Source organism: Telmatherina bonti (assembly GCF_933228915.1).
Source record: "Telmatherina bonti genome assembly, chromosome: 10".
Taxonomy (NCBI): Eukaryota; Metazoa; Chordata; class Actinopteri; order Atheriniformes; family Telmatherinidae; genus Telmatherina; species Telmatherina bonti.
Genome location: NC_136628.1, coordinates 16,870,775 through 16,892,824, shown reverse-complemented (window position 1 = coordinate 16,892,824; position 22,050 = coordinate 16,870,775). Strand labels below are relative to the sequence as shown.

At 38.2% G+C, this 22,050-nt stretch overlaps 2 protein-coding genes across 2 annotated transcripts in view; both read right to left on the bottom strand.

Moving 5' to 3' along the window:
• Nucleotides 1-12,595: 12,595 nt before the first annotated feature.
• On the bottom strand, nt 12,596-20,681 carry LOC306761090 (NEDD4 family-interacting protein 1-like). The gene is made up of 7 exons (XM_079247181.1): nt 20,476-20,681; nt 19,192-19,279; nt 18,679-18,809; nt 15,419-15,506; nt 15,160-15,284; nt 14,817-14,883; nt 12,596-13,511 (listed from the first exon to the last, which is right to left on the bottom strand). The coding sequence occupies exons 1-7, from the start codon at nt 20,503-20,505 to the stop codon at nt 13,408-13,410; spliced, it is 633 nt and encodes a 210-aa protein (XP_079103307.1). The 5' UTR covers nt 20,506-20,681; the 3' UTR covers nt 12,596-13,407.
• An 877-nt stretch (nt 20,682-21,558) lies between these two features.
• endou2 (endonuclease, polyU-specific 2) overlaps nt 21,559-22,050 on the bottom strand; it is a gene marked incomplete at both ends in the record, with an annotated part of 5,995 nt that continues 5,503 nt past the window's right edge. Inside the window, one exon of the mRNA XM_079247267.1 lies at nt 21,559-21,813. Coding sequence (XP_079103393.1) covers nt 21,559-21,813 — 255 coding nt within the window. The remainder of the gene's footprint in view (nt 21,814-22,050) is intronic.

The following is a 22,050-nucleotide window of genomic DNA, read 5'->3' as shown; positions in this document are numbered from 1 at the left end:
ATTTCATATTTTCTGATAAAAAAGACATTATCAATGTGGACAATTTGATTTAACCTGGTCAGTCAACTTAAATCAGTTCAGACAGCAATTTACCACTTTTTCAGGTTTTGCTGCTAATTGAGTTAGTTCCATTTGAATAACCACTGGTGTCGCTTTCATTAGCTACATCTAAACACAGTGGGATGTGAATTTCTAAAACCAGTTGCATGCAGTGAAGGTGATAATACAGAGCAGCAGAATAGCAAATGGAGAGGCAGACAAGGAGATGGAGATAAAGGAAGAAGAGCCCACAGTGGGCCAGAAGTCTTCCAATGCTGCAGCGGTGAAGTTACAATGAGAGAGGAGCGAGTATGAGTCATACACAGACCCCCCCTTCACCCCCTCCCAGCCCATGGTTACGTCGATCCTGACTCATTCATTCACAGCCAAGTCTCAAGCCTGCTTTTGTTATACAGATGAAATCGTGCTACTTAAGAGACCATCGCAGCTCTCATTATAGTGCTGTGACATACTTTATCTTACTGGCTGCTCGAGATCCATTCATAAAAATGTTACAGTTTCTGAGCATGTGCAGAAATGCACATGCACACACATATACATCACCAATCCCACATTTTAGAGTCTTTTATGGTTGAATGGGTTCAGAACAAGTGTGTGTCAGAAAGAGGGTTTGTTTGCATCTAATCCACGCTGGGGAAACCCACATCTAAGAGTGTGCGCACCCATAGCACTGTAACGCATCTCGAAAAAATTGCTACAATTATTCTGCATCTCCTCTCTGTCACACATGGTTCTACCTGTATGTACTTTCACCACGATCTGGTTACTCTATTCTCCCTCCCAACATTTTTCTTCCTCTGTCCTCCTCTTCTTCCTCACTTGGTGGAGCGGCATCTACCTACATGTGGTTAGCTCATCTCCTTTTCTTCCTCTCCTCCTCTCTCTGGTTAGCTCATCTCATCTCCAGGCAGTCAGCTTTGCAGGCAGCTAATTATAGGCCACGCTGTGGAGCGCAGGGCCGGATGTGACAGCATGCTGATTGTGTGTGTGTGTGTGTGTGTGTGTGTGTGTGTGTGTGTGTGTGTGTGTGTGTGTGTGTGTGTGTGTGTGTGCACGCATTCACTGTATGTATTTCTGCTTATCTGTGCTAAGTCCTGAAATATATGTCACTCTTGGTGTTTGCCACTACGTAGATTTTTACACACACACACACACACACACACACACACACACACACACACACATATATATATATATATATATATATATATATATATATATATATATATATATATATATATATATATATATATATATATATATATATATATATATATATATATATATGTATATGTATATGTGTGCATAGGTTCAACTGGCTTCGTCCATTCCCATATATCTATCTTTAAAAGGACCTGTTTCAGCTTTTTCCCATTGTCACTTCTGAGGGTTTGAAAGTGTGCTCCATCACCCAGAGCATAAGAGCACAAAAGAGCATGTATGTGTGTGAGTGGACGAGCCACCATCAGGATATCCAAGCCCAGCCCCTCCCACACTGTACCGCAGCTCTGACTCATACAAGGTGGAGGCAGAGACAACGAGGGTCTGATGACAACCAAGGAGCACACACACGTAGGTGCACATATGTGTCGATGAACACATACATATGGTCTATATGGTAATGTAAACCGGTCTAGACATAATGTGCACCATACGTATTACATATAGCAGTACAAATACACAGAAGGGTACAGCGGCTACACTTTGTGGTTACTTACCAGTATTACATGTATGTCTTTTAAATTGTATTCAGGCTTTGACTGACAAAATAATCAAGTAAAACAAGAAACATTTGCTTTATTGTGATTCACATAAATGCAAAAGTCTAACAGTGCCATTCAAAAGAGTGTGAATTACTCATGATTTATTACTACTGCAAGAATACTTATTGATCATAGCTGCTGTTTCCGTTGTGCTACAGATATAAAACATCTCAAAGCTGGGGTAGGTAATGTTGGGGAGCTAGCAAGATTTGAAAGTGTCACTTTGTCTTGGCTCCCCCCCCCCCTCTGGTTTTGCTCCTTTCGCTTTTTTATTCGCAGCTTTTTCCACCAAGGATTTTCTCTTTCCCGGCTGTTTAGCAGTAGGAGGCAAATAAACTGAGCCGATCAGGGAAATCCTTCCTGCATTTTCTCAAACATGCTTGCCTTCCGAGTTTCTTCTTCACTAGTTTGTATTTTCTTCTCGACATGCTATTTACATGCAGGGTGTGGCTATCAGGTATGCACTTCAGGGGAGGGAGGAGGAGACCCGGGAGAAGAAGCTTACGAAATATAATAATGAACAACTCCATTTCTCACCGAACGTTTGGATTGGTCAGTTTTTACAGATTTACCGTAAACTGAGTGGTCTGACTATATTTCTTATCTTGTTCAATATTACAAAATGTACAGACTACTATCAGGACGACCAAGAGTAATAAAAAAAAATGTCTCTGAGCAAGATTACCTGCTCCATCTACAAGTGTGTTTCTTTAGTCTTTAAATAAGAGCTGTACAGTCAAACCCAGAAAGATGGTTGGATCATGGACCACATCAAGGATCAGGCCATTTGGAGCTTTAAGCACCTGAACATTTTCCGCATCATTTGCCCCCTGTCGACGGCTAATTTGGCCTCCATTTTGCATCCTGCCTGACCTGTTAGCAATCTCCAGCCAGCAAAAGACGATCTTGTGATGACTCTTGTCTTGTCCTTTCCTCTCTTTTAAACCTCTTGTGTTTCTTTGCTGAATTAATGTTGCACGTTCAAAACAGCCAGTGTGTTTTCTAGCGTGAAACAAAACTCTCCTGCAACGTCACGTCCCTGATGGAAAAGTTGTATAGTGGCGCTTCTCAGCTCTGGGACAGCGGCTCCAGAAATGCCCATGATAGATGTCACTGTGTCATCGGAAAAGTCCAGAACACAGAGTTTTACGGTTTTGTAATGCGTCTTTAACTCTGAACATATTGGAAATTAAACCATGTCTTACTAGAAAAGCGTTGTAGTTTTTTTGTTTGTTTGTTTGTTTTTTAACTTAGCATACATCAGGTCATTTGTTCTTTTTTCACCTTTTCAGGCCAGTGCAGGCATAGCTTGCCAACCGGATTCATTAAATGCTACTGTTTAGTATTTCTGATTACAGAAAGTTGCTTATTGTTTACATGTTATCTCTTTATAATAGGGGACTTGATGTTTCATCTCAATATTATAATAAATAATACTATCCCTCAAATATTTGCTCAACTGACACATCACAACAAGTTAATTTTTTCACCCGTCAATGTCACCACATGGAACTTTTTAATCCGCAGCCTGGCAACTAACGCAGCAAATTTACCTGACTTCTTAGAATAACGAAATTGTCTATAGTACACCTCAGATTGCGCATGCATGTTATCTACCATAAGCATTTTAAAAGCAGACATCTTTGCAAAGTAGGGATAAAGTAATCAACCATTACTTTCCACAGCACAGCACTCTGTATTTGTTTTGGACATGTGTCCAAGAGGTTGTGTTTTAATTGCAAGGACGACTTTATGCTTTTCAGCTTCATTTCTTCTTGATTTAATCTTAGAGCAGTGGATGCAATTTGTTTTTTTATAACCCAGAAACACAATTGCAAGAATTTTCCACTTGGTGTACAAATATTTTATTTGTCCTGGCTTTGCAAGGAGACTGAAGCTGAAAGTCAGACTTTTCCAACTCTAAAGGCAGGAAGACAAATTGCTTCCAGCGTCTCTGTCGTGTTGCAGCTAGAAGTGTGAATAGATTTAGTGCAAACATCAGTGGCACACTGAGCAAAAAGACAATGGTACGGGTACTTTGTGTTGAGACATTTGTTCACTGGCCAAGTGGAAGTGTTTGTTCCATTTGTTGCATCTACAAAGTCTAAGATATATGGAGTTACTCATTTAGCAACAAATATGCTTACATGCACCCATTGCTTGCATTTACCGTCCCCTACACATTTTACACATTGGATACAAAGAAACATTATTACCAGCTTAGCGTTGGGTAACAGCGGAGACATGTATAAACAGACATTTTCTGCATCAGCTGGCAGTCTGACACATATCCTAATATCTGCGCAGGTAATGAGCATTTTAATGAAAGATAGACGTCTGTTCATCATATTCTGAATTTAATTCTAGCTAAAATGTATATGGCTGGATGTGAGGCGATACCATGTCACCATCACTCCTTTGGTCGCCTCCAGACAAGCCAAACAATCAGAAGACATTACCACCAGGTCCTCCTGTCTGCAGGAGAAAGCTCTCGCTTTTTTTGGGGAAATAATGACGACTAATTTAGATTTACATACGGTGCTAAGATAATCTAGAGGGTCCACTCTAAATCATGGAGATACTGAAGCATACACCTTTTCATTTTATTTTTATTTTATTCACCTCGACATTATATGTGTTTGACATCCTGACGGCTGGTCTTGATCTTTTAATGTTGACTGTTGCTCTTTGTTGCATCCATGGAAGTATGAAGCCCCCTGCGGATGTTGAAAGTAAGGTTGATGAGATGAGGAAGTCACGAGAGGCAACATATTTGATATTGTTTCTGAGCAAATATAAATTTAACTGATGTTAAAATATGAAACACTCTCACTCTTAGTGAAAGGATTTGAAATATTTTGAACCTGCTTTTTAAACAATGTCTTTATGAAGTTACTGTCTGTGTTAACATTGGAAAATGAGCTGGCATATTTCTCAGTAACTGAGGAAAAAGTCAATGTGGAGTTGCCTCCATTTATATGTTCTGCACACACAGACATGCAACAGACAATAGCAACGGCTTCATGCGTAAAGGATGAGATCAGCAGTCAATGTGTATCGTTCAGACGCCATGGGAACTCTCTCCTCCTTCTCCTACTTCTTCATCACTCATTCTTTTCCCCTGTCCTGCTTTGCCTCAGCTTCCTGTGTCACCCCCTTCCCCCACAGCAATAAAAGGAGAGAAGCCTGCTCATTCATGCATTCAGCCAGTCAGCTGAGCAAGGTACGAGGGAGGGAGGGAGGAGGGAGACGGAGAGACAGAGATAAAATGAGAGGAGAGGAGAAGGCTTCCTCCCAATGAAGAAAAGGTCACCTGTACAACATCACTGATGGGGGGGGGAGGGGGGATGGAGCAGTGAAGAAGAAAAAAAACAGGAGGTGGGATTAAAAAAAAAATTTTTTAAAGCCAGACTCTGCTTTTCTCTCTCTCTCTCTCTCTCTCTCTCTCTCTCTCTCTCTCTCTCTCTCTGTATCTCTATCTATCCTTTTCTTCTCTCTGTCTATTCCTCACCCTCTTCATCTCTGTCTCCTCCTCCTCCTCCTTCTCCTCCTCCTCCCTCTGCCCTTCTCTCCCTTAGCCCCTCCCTATCCTGACAGCATGAGTCACAGACAGACTAGTTCCCTTGATGCACTGCGGAAACGTAATGTGACGTAGCCTCCACCTCTCCCTGCCTCGCCACATGCATCCCTCCATCTCTCCCATTCATTTGTCCGCCACTCCCTCCCATTCATCCATTCTCCCGTCACAGCACAGCAAGCCTCCATTCACAAAAAAGCCCTGCAAGCCGAGAGAGACGACAGGTGGATTCACAGCACCCGAGTTAAATGCAAACTCACACACCAGTCGAGTAAAAAAACATTTCAGTTGAGCTGAACGCTGAAACCAAACATACGTAGATCACACCAAAGAAAGCAGAACATTTTTTCTCCAAACTGAGCTAGCTTCTCAACTACATTTGGTTTATTATTGTGCAAGACTTAGTGTTGCCATGGTTACTGTCTGTGCTGTCAAATATGAGCAAGAATGCCAATAGCACTGATTTGTCATTGTAATTACAGTGTTGACAAAAAATGCATTTGAGGTGTTTAATTGTGAGGCAAAATGCTAAACCCATGAAGTGAATACAGCTAAACAGAAAAGAACCACAATACAGCATGTAAGACAACGCAGTGCGTATTTCCCAGTTCAGCTTTGCACACTAAACAGGCAACGACAAATAATATAATAGAATCTGTACAGTCCATTACATTCTGATTTAATACCACACAATGTCATACATCATAACACATTAGTATGATGCTTAATGAGCACTAAGATCATCATCACAGCTTCCAATCAATAATCTACAGTCTTGTTAATTAGCCATACATCCTTTTAATCAACAGACGGTGCTTATAAATAGACTGAAGACAAAGAATTTCCATTAACTTCACACACTCGTCTCTGCCGACACTGCATCACTTCACCTCTCTGGGCCAGATATGACGTCATGCTGTCAACACATAGCATCCACAGACACAACACACAGCACAATGAATCTGCTTTCCAAAGCATTCAGAGCCGGCTGCAGAGCATAACTTGTCAGCAGTCTGTGAAAGTAAGCGGTAAAGTGAGAGACAAGGATAGTATTTCATATTAGATGAAATAGTGCCAAAACAGCAAGAAAATAGAGGAAGTGATGTGATGACATTACATTACTGTCAATAGATAATCATGAAAAATAGACTGAGATGATACACAATGCAAAAGCTACAAAATATGGATATGATACATTTAGGGTAAATGAGATTTTTCAATTGAAAAAAATGGATGCAGATTTTAAATATTAATGTAGTTAAAGATCAGATTTGGTAAAGTTATGGCAAAAATCCCTTGTGGGTAAAATGAACAAGCAAGGATGCTTGTAACAAATTACTGCAGGGGCAACAAAAGGATGAAAGACAATGAGAGGAACATGGAGATGTGATGCCATAATGAATGATAGTAACTCCTTAAATGCCAATCCTATCCAGTTATCAGGGACAGGAAATTAACTTGAATATTTTGATGAGTAGTTTTCTTGCAGCTACTAATTGCCAAAACAAACGCATATTTCATCTATAACACATTATAATAGCTATTACATATAAAATATTTTCAATACAACTTTGTGATTTCACAGACTTCCAGCAGATAGGTCATAGTGATCATATAATTAGTGTCTTTTTCTTTTTTTGCTTTCCAACACAAACAGGAAAATATTCTATCTCCAAGTTGAGTTTCTGATTCTACATCTTCTAATCTTGGATATAAATTAAAGGGTACTTGGGACATTATGTGCTCAACGGCCTGTTTGATTAAGAAGAAATACTGTGTTGTATGCTCATGTGAAACATATAACATGTTTCCCAGAACAGAATCGGATTCACCAACGAAAAAGATCAATGGTGTCAGTCGTCAGAAACAAACCCTTCACTGACTTGAGTCTGATTTTCTGAAATACGAATGATATTTAGGTTTACCCTGCTGCTTGTGCTGAAGAGAGGAGCGGAGAAAATCTTGATTTACAGTATGATTCACCACAACAAAGTGTTAGGGGAGGGGGTGGTGATGTCACTGGTGGTGGTGGGGAGTCATCTCTGAGTCAGAGAGGGAAAAGGAAGAGATGAAGGTGGAGGTGGAGGACGAAAAAGAGGATATGGAAGAGAGGTGGGTAAAAGAAAAAAAAAGGGGATGGGGAGGTGGGGTACCTGCTGAGTGTGACCCATAGTTACCAGCGATGCTCGCTTGTGGATGACTCACCACAGCTTCATCAGCCTCATACACATGTACACAATACATAGCAAGGTGAGCATCATTCACCATGACACACACACACACGTAATAAGTAACGCAGCATGCATGCACACGTAGCCTGTTTCACGGCACTGGATGTGTACACTCCTCCACTTAGTGTAAGCAAACCTCGCTCGCATGTGGACAAGCGTTTGTACGCAAACACATCAAGTGCAAGAAGAGAAGAGAGGGGGGTCAGGATGACTCACACTTCAGTGATAACACTCCTCCCCCTGCCCCATTCACACACACACACACACACACACACACACACACACACACACACACACACATCAACGATGGAGAAGGATATATCATTTGGATGCAACCCACATCCTCCTCACATCCTGGGAACCTCCCATCTGAAACTCAGACTGACGGTGGGAGGCTCCGGCCGACTGCAGTTTGTCTCAAGGTGGTGGAAGTTCTCTGGCAGGATATTTGGACTTTAAATAGATGTGGGCTCAATTAAAATGTTAAAGGTTTCTCGTTCCTACCCTTTAGGTTGTTTGTCATCAAGGTGGTCATCTGTTTATTCATACTGAGAAACACTTTTTGATTCAGATGGGAGCTGAGTAGACGTTATTGACTGTGTACAAATCAGACTAATGATGTTATTTTGCTCTGGTATGTCTCTTAACTGCACTTCAATGTGGACCATAGGTTTCATCTTTTCACAAACAAGATAAACATATTCATTCATTCATTCATTCATTCATTATCTGAACCGCTTAGACCGATTAAGCGTTGCCAGGGAGCTGGAACCTATCCCAGCCATCTTTGGGCGAGAGGCAGGGTACACCCTGGACAGGTCGCCAGGCCATCGTGGGGCTGATAAACATCTTACAGCTGATTTTTCCATCGGCCTTTATTATCAGTATCCATTCGCACTGAACAATGCCTTCTGGAAGTCTTATTTACAAGTTAGTTTAGTTTAATAATGGCCATTTATATTTCTGATTACCTGCCCCGGATTTCATCCACTCATATTTGTGCCTTACAATAGCCTCTGATTTGTGTGTTCTTATGTTATGTTATGTTTCTGTGATGCAAATTAATTGCCATTTGTGAAAAATATTCACTGTTTCTACTGTAAATTAGTAACAGTGAATTAATTAGAAACACAAATGTTAGTATTTATAAACTATAAAATGAAGATTTGGTGGTTCTACTATTTTGTAGTGTGAAGATTAAAGTTTAGTTTTATATATATATATATATAAGAGATTATACAAAGACACGTATGCCCTTTTGATACAAGGAACAATCTGTCAAGAAAGTTGGCGTAGAAGCACGTTTGCTTTGTCTAGCTCAGTCCCACCAGTGGTTGTGTTAGTACGATAATCCAATGCATCGTAGTTGTAAATCATCAAATTATGTTTATTTTAACAGCAGTTTTTAATTAGGTAGAGTTGCATCATAAACTCCCTTTAATAATAAATGTAGTGCCCTTTAATTGCCTCAGTGGTAGCACCACTGCAATATGTATTTTGCAGAATGTGATTTGACCTTGTCTTGTTGAAATATGCAAGACCTTGCCTGAAAAATGTCATTGAAAAGCAGCATGCTATTTCACATCTATAGATTTATACTGACCTTTTGGTTGAAATGCATTGTTCTTTTCATGGAACTTATAGATTTCAGCACAGAATCAGTCTATTTTAATGACACCCATGATTTAGTGATTCACCACCTGCAGGGAGGATATTAAAAGCCATGTGTGTTGTGTAAGGCGGAGGCCTTGGCGCATTCCAGAGGTGTAAAAAGTAGAAGTAAAAATAAAATAGAAGTCCTGCCATGTTCATGGATCTACGGATGCAGTTAGAACAGGAGTTTTTAATAAGAGGCTCATCTACCTGTAGTGGAGATGAGCTGATTACATTCACCTGGTTGAGTGGCTGGTTGGAAAGAGCTGCCAGCCAGGACTCCTACTTTCTACTTCTACTTTACACACCTCTATGCATTGCACAAGGACTACAAATGCTCACAAGCCCCTGTTTGATGGAATCTTATTTATTGATTGCTCCAAGAAGAACAAGAATGTCACTTTCCTGGAGCTATGAGTTTGCACAATTTGTGTTTATGCATTGATCAATGACAGAGTTCCCAACTTGCTTTGAATCACTTGGAAGGGCACATTGGTGTCTTTGTGGGAAGTGATGGAGTGACATGGAGGGTTGTAATTGAAATCATCGACCTCCAGATCCAAACCAGAGAGATGTTCTGTTGTCGGACTGCATTTTGAACTGTTCATACCTAACATTATATTCAAGCATGAAGTGGCTGATAAATGTATGCTGCATAAGGTAACCCCAGGCCAAACACAGAACTGATTCTATAATGGTTTCATCTGACCTGTTGACGTCTCAGACACTGGTGAAGAGAAGGGCGGAGCTATCAGCTAATCACTACCTGGTGGTAAGTTGGAGCTGGTGGACAGACCTAGCAAACCTAAGCAGGTAAGGAGGGTGAAGTGAGAATGCCTGCACTGCACCAGGAATAAGGTAAGTGGTCAAAATAAAGAGGAGGACTTGGTCTTCTCAGGGGTCACATTGAGCAGCTGACAGGAAGCAAATGGACTAAACGCCTGCAACATCCGTGGTAGCAGAAGCTAAAACCTTGGCATGGGAGGATTGCAATTGAGACCATAGGGACAAACTTCCAGTTGACTTCAAAGGATTTCTGGCAAAGCGTTTAAGAGCTCAGGAAGACAAAGCAGAATCCATCCAAAGTACTTCTTGGCCATGGAGATGCTGAAGTCTGGAGTACTGGAGTAAAAGCTGTGGGCATTTTTTTTTTTTTTAAGTGAAAACTCACATGAAATCTGAAAAAAATTTAATTAATTGTTTACTAAGTATGAAACTAACTAGGCAGGTTGAACACTGAGATTTTCAGGGACTTTTAGTTAATTTGCACAGTTAGAAAGTTCCATCTTTCATGCTAAGCTAACCAACGCTGTTTAGCATTACTGAAATAACTATAAATACACACACACAAACAACAAAATAGTTTTTGTTTTTAACAAGACCAGCCTAAACTAGCGTGTCTCGCTTCTGAGCTTCCAACACATTTAGTGAATTAAAATGTGGAGACTACTTAACAGAAGCCAGAGAAGTAAAGCATGTCTTTTTTGGAAAGATGGTTCACTCCTACGCTCTCTGTAAATCATAAAATACTCTTCTTATCTCCTGATAGCTAAAACATGCAAGCATTGCAAGTACTTGGCAAGTACACATAATTCTCATCAATTACCCCAAAAAGTACTTCCGTCTGTGTAAGTCGAGGGCAGCTGAGAAGATCTAGACAGGTCTTGGCACAATGGAGTTATTTTGTGAACGACATCTGGATAACAAGAACACCTGCACTGCGTGACCCTGCTGGAGTTTACAAATAATGGTGTTACAAAATGGGTCTAAGCAGGGTTTGTATAAGATGTAAATGATAGGAAATTTTGTTGTTTGTGTGCTTTGCTCGGGGTTTACTGCTGAAATTCAGTCAACAGTTAAACTACATGCAGGTGGCTAAGTGAAGTTTGTTTACCCAAGGTCATCTGGTGATGTGGTGATTCAAGGGACCGGTGTTCTAGGTCTGGTGGGTGACCTTTGCCCTTTTTCTTTTTTTTCTCTCTCTTCTGGTGGCCATTCAGATGATGGCAAATCTATTAAACACCTGCTTTATCATACCCTAAAGTAAAAATTGAGCATTTTCAACTCAGAGCAAAACTACAACACATCTGGATTTTAAAAAATAATACAATAAAAGTGTGAGAATTAAATCACTTCTGGGAATCTGATTTTTAAGTGTCACTGCAATATTGAAAAACGGGAATTACTTTTTAAGAGTAACCTTTAAAACTACACAATTTCACACTTTTAGTTGCTATGCGATCTCAGAGGTTACACATCTAAAATGTTTCAACTTAAAAAAAAATCTGTTTTGAATATACTTTAACAAGATACTATTTGGATCACTGAGTAATTAAATTATATAAAATAATTAGTTAAATTAACTGGAAATGTTCCTACTGCAGCTCCATGAAGATCTTAACTGAGCCAATATCACAGGAACTGAGCTTTTCTCGAGGGGAGCACCAGAAATTATGTGACACAAAGGGCATTAGTGTGACACCAAAAGTTTCCAGCGAGGCTAAAGACTGCTTCAGTTGGTGTGATACGTCCTCCAGGTGGGGTGACCTTCACTTCCTGTTTAACTGAGCAGCAAAACACAGCTGACATGTGTAATTAGCAGCCACAGCCAGTAAATCATCTTCGATCTACACACACACACACACACACACACACACACACACACACACACACACACACACACACACACACACACACACACACACACACGTGTCTTAAGTGTTAAATTTAGCACATCTACACCTCCTGACTGCTGAATTGACTTTGTTTTTTTTGAGAAGCTTATAAGTTTTTTTTAAGGTTATATGTGAAGCTGAACTCAGACTAAACTTGGTATAAACATATAAAAGAAATAAATTCAGTCTTTCAATTTACTATCATCACTCCATAAAAAGGTATCAATTTTCACATCTGGATGAGTGAATTTAAATGATTCAGGAATTGAAAAATAACTTCTACATTTCCTGTTTTGAGCTTGTACAGATGGAATTTTATCCTTAAGCCAGCAAGCATTAGCTAAGCCAGCATGTGTTTTGCAAAGTAATATTTTCTTATCAGTTTAATAAGTCTTCATAAATAGTGCCACCTCACACAATTTTATTTTTAAGTTTAATTTCAAGCATTTCAATATATATATATATATATATATATATATATATATATATATATATATATATATATATATATATATATATATATATAAAATTTGAAACTTTTTCCTCTTTTTATATAGTAGGAATACCAAAACAACTCTCAGGACAGTTTTCTCCTTTTTCAATTGAAAAAAGTAAGACCTGTGACTGATACGGGGTGTTGAAATGATTTATTTGAGCAGAGGTGCTCAATTGCACATCTAAGCCCAGTGACAGACTATCAGCCTGACCCAGAAAGCTCCGCTCCTGACTATGTCCCTGCAGGCTCTCTCTCACTGTCTCTCGCACACACTTTGTTTTTGTTTGCTGATTAACATCTAACAAAGGAAAAAGAAAGATTATTAGTGAATATATGGGTAACTAACAGACACATACTACTCATTTTTCTTTACAAAACATTGTTTTAGCCCCTGTCCCCATAAAACAGCAAATGTTTTCCCTTTTACAGATTAATTCTTACATGAAATGCATATTGTTTCACAAGGATCAAACATCACTGGGAGAAAAGAAGCTAAAGCACATTAAATTTAAATACATTATCTCACATTGCGTATATCAACCCGTAACCCCTGGGATGAGAACCAAATTTTTCTGAGCAAACAGACTTTAAACAGATGGCTTATGAAAAATAACAAAAACAAGACTGCCCCCTAGTGGCTAAAAGGGAGAACAGTGCATGTGGCTGCTACCAACAAATAAAAGAGCAAGTAAGGCATTCATTTAAACATTACACTCTTCATAATTGTATAAAGCACTTGACAGTTCACCACTAACAACTGGAGGATTTGATGGATTTCACTGCTTTAAAATGTTTCACACCAAGAGGGGTCTAAAGATGTCAAATTATCCAAGATGGTTCAAACAGAAGGGAAAAATAGTTGTTTTTCCCCCACTTTCTGATTGAACAACACCAGACTGAACTAAAACAAATAAACAAACAAAAACATAAAGAAGACTTTCAGTTAATGAGCTCAGTATATGAAGAGGACTCGAGTGTGGGGCAGAGTGGAGAAGGTGTCAGCCATCTTGCGGATTCTGGCATAATTGATGAATCCCCGGAGAAAGAGCAAAAAGCCTGAACAAGAAAATGGGAAAACCATTAGACCAAGATCCAAGTCCGAACTTGAAAGTGCCAATAAATGAAGGACATAAATTACATGTTCACAAAACAGAACAGTTACATGAACACTTGAGGTTTGCAATAACTAAGTTCAGCACTGTTCTAAGTCAGGAACAGGAAACTCCCACAAGCAGCACAATGACACAATAACACAATAACTAAGAAAAGTCCAACAACTCCTGCTGATTTTCTCAACTGACACTGTTACAAGACTGTAATTAAAAAATAGTGTAAATAAATCAAAAAATAGAAAGCTGATGACAAACTTTAATAAAAAAAAATTTAAAAAAAGAGACATCAAATTTGTATCAAACTGCTTAAAAAAAAAATCAACAAAATTTCTGAGTTATGATTATCTTAACAGGAAAAAGATCTCTTGCCTCCACAGTCAAGCTGTGAGCTGCTAACTGGCATGTACACAAAATTTATTTAGTCAAAATTGTACCGTTATCGCCTGCGAGTGTGTGACACACTTAAGCAAACATATGGTAAATCTTCACTTGTGTTTTGCGAAGTGACCGCATCTTGGAGCTCAGCCACAAACGGCATACTTCTTGAGAGATGCTCGAAGGCCTTTCTGTGCTTGAGTGAAACTATGTAGTCACACTTGCAGTTGTGGAGCATCTCTTGTTGAAGGCAGTTTAAAAGTGCAAGAACAAGATTTGGGAAGCCCTGGACCATCTCCAGCTACAAGAGGAACTATCTATCTATCGCCAGCTGGCCTTGGTTTACAACAATACCCGTAACATATTGCAGAATGTTTCAGCCGCGGGCCTCATGCCCCGTGGAACACACGTTTTACACGTTTTCCTGCTCAACAAACATGACTCAATTCACGTAAACCTTTATATTGGTTGTCACTGGTTTATGTTCCATTATTTACACTGATTGTAACAACAAACTGATATAACGATATGTGATCTACATATAAACCGCAGCTATTATCCCCTTCTAAATTTTTACAGTATTCACTTAATTGAATTCCTTATTGAGGAACTCCTCTTAAGATTACACCATGGGACTCTTTTCTTTCAGGTGTGATGTTGGAGGCTTTTACAACTTGTTTTGAAGTTGAACATCATAGCACCTAATCTGGCTGAACCTTCAGAGGAGCACAAAAAAAGCAGGAGTGTACAAGTTTGCATAACCTGAATTAGGATTTGACACTTCACCATTGGTCTTACTGAACTCATAAGAGTTCAGGTGCATTACAATTTCGTCTACACTTAGTCATTTTAAATTCAGAGATCTGCTACTTACCCATTACCAGAAACACCCACCACAGCCAGTACTGTCCATCAAAGTAACCAGGGAAGTATGTGGAGAACTAGAACCCCAACACAGAAAAAGAAATGACTGGTTAGAGTAATTATGGTCTGCGTTTGTTTCGATCAAATGAATTTTACATTTTAAAACTTGGGTGAAGAAAGTCATGCAGTCCTCAAGAGATCTTTGAGGAAATAGTTCAGTGCCAGCAAGTCAACCACCGCAATGCTAAAATACCACAGTTGTGTTTGGGGCTTTTGATTTGTTTCTTTGTACATAAAACCACATCTTATGTGTTGCGTGTGAGCTGTACGGCAGGGATGTTTGTGTTTCTTACTCTGACTATGAGTATCCATTTGATGAGGGAGAGGCCAAAGCCGGAGATGGCCCCGTAGCGTCCAGCTGCCGAGGTGGTCAAACAGAAAGACAAGAAGAAACCAATCCAGTTGAACAGGAATGCCACTAAAGAGAGAGAAAGGGAGGGAAAAGAGAGTGAGAATTTACTTTGTCATGTATTCCTGTGATACACTGGTCTACATGGAGGAAAGTAAATTAAAAAGTACTTAAGTTACATATAAAGTGAAAGAGTCACTAACTGAAGAAAGTGAGCATGAAGATGCCATCATTTCCTATCCTCAGTTGATCAGCATCTTCAAAATCATCTCTGGTCACAAAGTCTTCATCCTGTCAGAAGGAAAAAAAAAACCACAAAGAGGGACGAATAAAGTAAAGAATAAATAAATAAAATTAAGTACAGATGCAATTTTATCACAGCAAAGCTGGATGGTAGCAGATTCCCAGAGCTTTAGTTTACTTTGGGGAAATGTAAAAGCAACATGTTGCATAATCTTTATCATATACATATTATATTTATGTATATATAAATAAAGGAATCAAAGCTTTGCTAAAAACACAGCAAACATAAACAACTGACAGACAAATGGAAACAAGACACATAGCATGTCTATTGAATGACTATTATTGGAACTTCACCCAAAACAATGTCTGACATATTCAATACAACACATCACCATAATTCAAGGAGTTTCTACAATGTTCCACTAAGGAGTAGGTAGCACTACAAAAAAAACAAAAAAACAAGAAGGGTGGCATACTGAATACATACACACTATAGGTATATTGGTGTTATTACCAAACTAGGATCAAATACACTTCTTGTCATCACACACTACTCCAAGTTACCTCCAGTGAACTGCGAATAACATCATCAAAAGTCTCCAGACGTTCCCTGTGCTGAGGCTGCTGCTGAGCGCAATGCAAAGTGTGCAGAGAAACACAACACCAACAATCAAACAGAATCAGAACCACAGGATGCTTCTTACAAAATATTAAGGAATTTCTGTTTGCTTCCGGGTGTAAAACAACACAGCAGTAACTCAGGTTTGTTCCTGAATAAGGAGATATTTTGCAGAGTCACGCTGTTCCGTCAACATTGCAGCAGAGCAGACGGGAAATGATGAGAGGCCGAAGCCATGGTGGACACCTGTGCTTCTTGGGTTACCTCATTATGAAACCCTGGGAGGATTCTAGAGGGGTTGATGAGATCTTGGATGAAATAAATCCTTCCATTGTCTGCTTGGATGACTGATAAACACTGCTTATATTAAGCATTTCTTTAACATTTTGTTCAAGTGCACTGAATAATGTGGAAAGAAAACAGTGAACTGGGCAGAAAAATGTTTAACTAAACGTGGGCTAAATAGGTTGTATCATTTTATACTCAAAAGAATATGTAAAAAAACAAAAAAATTTGTTAATTCAGCATGTTCAAGTTGACGTGCTCCGACCTAAATCAAATCACCTAAAATACACTGACACCTTCTTTGAAAAAAAAAAAAAGGTCTTCAAGTTTTTACAGTTTCTGAATTGCAGAAATGCGCAACTTAAATTTTCACTTTTTTTTAAATTAGTGAGATTAGGGACCTCCTAATCTCATAAGATTAGCTCCAGTCAATATTTAGGTTGTCGCCTTGTATGCACTATTGTTGGCGAAACTGACATTAATGCACCACTCAAATCAAACTGCAAACAGACAGACTACAAATACTCCTTTCCTTTGATATCTTAAAACATTTTACCAGATGTTTTATGATTCATGTAACTACTTTTGTCGTTTTTTTTTCTTCCAGATAATTGTATTCTTGTGAATCTTTCTTGCTCTCAAACTTGCTTTCAAAAATATTCGAAACTTTCTGTGACTTCCTGTTTAAAAGATGGAACAATAAGGAGCAATCCTTACAGTGACCACTAGAGGTCAGATATGACTTCTTTATTTTCTGTTTGCTTGACGCCATTGCTTCTCCATCAACTTTTAAGTTTTTTTTCACCTTTTCAACTTAGACGAAAGATGTGTGAGATGATCTGAAAAGAGGTGGTTCTTGTGAATACTCAGTAATAGGGGTTTGTAGATTATATATCCTCAATTATCCAGGTCATGTAATCTAAGCTGCCTAAATAAAAGATGTGATGACATTTCACCTTTCACCTGAAAGGATTCCTGCAGTTTTAACTAACTGGTGGCTAGTTTCATGTTTGCCTGCTGTTGATGTAATACCTATAAAGTAAAAAGTTGCAACAGTACCCAGTCCTTGTCACAGTTATCTGTAGCATCCAGCTCAACTAGGGATCGTAAGGATTTGGACTAAAATGCTAACATGAAACATTAGCTTGTGTTGTTTCCAGACTGGATGGGTGTACACTGGCTGATTTAAATCATCAATAACAAGATATTGTGTTAATGCTGAAACTGAATACCGATGCTTGAAAAAGTTTCTTTTTCCTCTGGATTCCATCATTGTGCCACAATAGTACAGGTGTAATCCATCATGAGTATGTTGTGTTACTGTTAAACAGTCACATCTGAGCCTAGCTGGGAAGTTGTGTAGATTAATCAAAGCATTATAGTTAATAATTTGCTTTGTTTTAAATATTTGGCTGTAAATCAGACTATAGATGTTTTAAATAAGTTGTTGTGGTCAAGCAATGGTTGGAAAAAAATAAATTGTATGTGTATGTTCTGTTGTTGTTGTTATTCCTAGCTTGTGCTAGCTGTATTAGCATCCATGATTGGCCTTTTCATCTCACCATCCGATTGCTAAAATCTGTTCGACTACAACTGTGCTTAATCTATGATTTACTGGCTTTGGTTCAAGATGCCTTCCTTTTTATAAATTTAAAGAGGATTTTCAAATTTTACTTTTGGTGGTAAATTCTTTAGAGTCAGCATTGGACATGTCTGATAGTTCAACAGTGTGGTTGGTGAACTTTGTGTAATCCATTTAGGTTCATATGATGTCTAATATTTATCAATTAGCAACCTTGGAGTTAGAGAACCATGATCATTTTATTATTTTGTAACTTCATTTTATTTATTCTGTGCTTTTTAAAAAGAAAAAAACTATTTCACAGAGTGGCTGATAACTATTTTATCCTATGATGTGAGAAACTCATGTTACAATGGAGATTTCTTTCTTGTTTACTCACGTGTTTACACCCCCAAGAGATAACTCATTACCTGATGTCTAAGGCCATTATGTGGAAAATTCATCATTTAAACATAATCATTTTAGTACAAGTTCTAATCAACAGACTTCTTAGATGTCGTAAACTTTATGTAAAAACCAGTGACACAATTAGCTATACTTAGAAAATACGCTGAAAACACACCAACACACTCACAAAAAAAAAAAAAAAATCAACAGCAAGCACTAAACTCTTCCTGTCTTGCAGATAACATCAGCAATGTTTTAGCAGAAGCTAAAGTGTGTGCATGTAAAAGAGAAAGTATGTATAGAGAATGCAACCACAAGGTGGGAAAAATAAGTCAGACACTCACTCTTCCGGTAACCAAAGGAGCACAGGTCTCAGCCTTAGTTCTTTCTGCTTCGTCATAGGAAGGTAGCGTCGTAGCTACATTATATGATGGAGGCTTAGGGAAAACCCCATCTTCCTTAAAGTCAAAGTAGCCTTTAAAAAAAAAACAAAAAAAAACAGCACATTGATGTCATAAAGTACAGATGTCAAACTAACATCAACTTTTGATTTATATGGGCAAGGAACTATTTAACATACACTCTCAAATATAAGATTTAATATAACTGTTCCAGTTTATCTTATCAGATTAAGAGCAAAATATGACTAAGAGTGACTTAATATCCTTCCATGTTTCCCATTAAAACATTTTCATTTCTAACCTGTACACAATGTACTTAAAGTACTGCTGACGCAAAGTCTATGTTGCAGTATTAATACTGATGCCCAGTAGGATGGGTTGTTTATCATTTATCATCAATGGATACACTTCCATCATAAGTAAAAAGTGAAATATCAGGATAATTTATGATTTTACCTGAACCGTCTACTGAGATGCTGCTGTATGGAGGAGGAGCATCAGCTGCTACCTGTGGATTCTCCTCTGGATCCTCCTCATTGGGCAACTGTGGAAGAGAAATACAAAAGCTGGTTGCTATCTATTTATGATCATTTTTTTTATTTTATTTTTTTTTACTTGGTTAGACTCGCATCTCTTGACTAGAGTTCAAATTATTTTGCAACATGCTTCATTTAAAACACACACGACAAGTTAAGTACAGGACAGGAACCTATGCAATTTAAATGTTATAAAAGTGTGAAAACGACTAATCTAAAGTAAGAAACAACAGAAATGTGTTTGTGGCAATGGTGAACTGAAAGACATAGATGGGGTGCGTCAAATGCAGTTTCCTATTGAAATTTTGACACATCAGTTGTCAGTGGTAACTGCAATCACGTTTCAGCAAATAAACAATTCCTACATTATGTAGTTTTTTCAAGAAAACATGCATCGCGTGCAGTAAAAACGAAAAATGTTTCAGCTATCCTGACTTTAAGACATATATTTAAAAATGAATGGCTAGGGTACAGTTATTATGTTTAACCTGGAGAGAGAAACAACATCTCTGGTAACCATAATCTCCGGAAATATTAAGTTTTAAGTAATTGTACACTTACTGTCTCGACTAAAAGGCACATTACTAGTTAATTACGAATTTATAATGTAGCCACATATTATTATTGCAATCATCCACAACAGCTAGCACAGACAGCCTGTCCTGATAATACATAGCTAAGCCGATCGGCTTAGATCGGCTGGAGGATTTGGAAAGTTATCATCCTGCTAAACTAGAGGGCCATTCAACACACACACCCCCGGTTGAATCTCACGTGGTACCCAAACTTCGGTACAAACAAGTTGGGGTATTTTTTCCTGTTTGACGCCATTTAGCCAAAAATGCTAACCAGCTGGAACATGGTTAGCTGGCGAGTTACCGTGGCTGAGCTCGGCATTTAACCACCCACAAACAATCAGACACAAAATGCCAGAGCTGGAGCTCAAGTAAATCATTTATAGCAGCCTAATAAACAGATTTATAATAAAATGTCCATCTTTGTGTGACGTTAGCTTGTTAGCTTCCGTCTAACAAGATTCAGTCGATAAAAAGTAAGAGCTTCTCACAAAGAGGTCGACTGACTTCGACCTTCTTAACGACATCAACATTTCATTTAAAGAAATCCGGTGAATGATCTGGATTATTTAAATCAACGATAATATGTTAAAACTAAACAGTTTAATCGGTTATGTCTTTTCTCGTACCTGATGATACCTGGGGCTTGGCTCTGCCATCCCGCTTTTAAGGGTTAGCAGTCACGGACTGAAAACCGACTCGCCACCAAAAAATTAAAAAACACCCAAAAAAGACAAAATAAAATTATATAACGGTTCTGACTGAAGTCAGCGCATGCCTCGGTGGAAAAATGTCTCTTTTGGCTGCTCGGAGCTTAAAATATTGTCAATCTACAAACGTGCTTGACTAAAATGCTCCTACTTCCTGTTAGCCTTTCTTCATTCAAAACTACAGTCCAAATTAAAAGATAATAAAAAAGTTAGCTGCAGATCAGTTCGTATTGATATCATAGACTGTATATGAAATATATATTTTATATACAGTATATGATTAAAATATGTATGCCACTGTTGTTTGTTATTCACTTTTTACTTCTTTGGTGAGGTGAATTAAATTTTTTTTTTAAATTAATAATGCTTTATTTTGAAATCCAAATGGCCCTACTTCCGTTTTTCACGCTGACATGACTAACTAGTCAGGTGATTTGGGTCGTTCGCCACAATAAACTCTCTTTCGCCCTCTATTGAGGTAAAGAGGAATGATAATACGTCAAGTTACAAAAAGGCTTCACATTAACTAGTATTAATCAGAAAATATAAAGATATTTATTAAATTATGTTGATGTAAAGTTTTATTCTAGTTCATTTTATATGATATTGATACATTTTGGGGAAAATTGAATCTATTCAGGTTGTGATGCCTCTAAGACAACTTTGAATTACAGAAAAAATAAATTGTTATTATTATTAATTATTTTGGGTGCATCTCTTGATTCTATGAATGGATAGGAAAAAAACCAATACCTATGTTTGCATGTCTTAGATGCATGAAATATAAACTCACCTGTGCAGCTCATTTGTTTGTGGCCACAATCATCTTGTATTTTGTTACACTGACTTTGATTTGGACATTCAGAAAGAGACAACAACAAAAAAATACAAATGTAGCTTGGTCTTGAGAGGTTTTATTGTATCTTTATGTAAAATGAAAAGACAACAATATCTGCAACACTTTGTATGCAAGCTCAAGAGTTTAATTGATTTCTAGGCAAGTTAGTGAGGTTTCAGGTACTTAAGGAGCACAGGGAAGGTGGTGCCTATGTGCTTTTGGTTATAGTGGTGGCAAACAATCTCCACATCGTATAAACTGAACTGTACTTTCACACGCTCGTTGGGTGAGGTGAGGAAACAGAGAGTGTAGAGGGCAAACTCAAACTCAGGACTGACACCGATGAAGATGCTACCCTTTGGTTTTATGCCATTCTTCCAGCTGAACTGTAGTGCCAAGATGTGTTTGTTCTCATCAGGCTACAATGAAAGACACAAAAAGAAATGGCATGGGATGAAATATTTTCTTAAAATAAAAATGAAAGGAGGATAGTAAATGTCAAATTTAGATTAACTAAGCGGTGTGAAGGTGTTTTAAAAGGAAACAAATGCAGCCCAAAATATAAACTCTTTATGGGACATATAGTAAGAAACTATATTTTCACCGAATTTGAGTTTGTCTTCAATTAAGACCACAAACACTAAACAACAGCATAC

What these genes read in the sequence shown, in the direction of transcription:
- LOC306761090 (XM_079247181.1), bottom strand. Translation starts at nt 20,505, where the DNA reads ATGGCAGAGCCAAGCCCCAGGTATCATCAG. An exon ending in CATCTCAGTAGACGGTTCAG is followed by an intron (nt 18,810 to 19,191) that starts GTAAAATCATAA and finishes TTTTTTTTAAAG; the next exon opens with GCTACTTTGACTTTAAGGAA. An exon ending in CTCCTTTGGTTACCGGAAGA is followed by an intron (nt 15,507 to 18,678) that starts GTGAGTGTCTGA and finishes TCCTTCTGACAG; the next exon opens with GATGAAGACTTTGTGACCAG.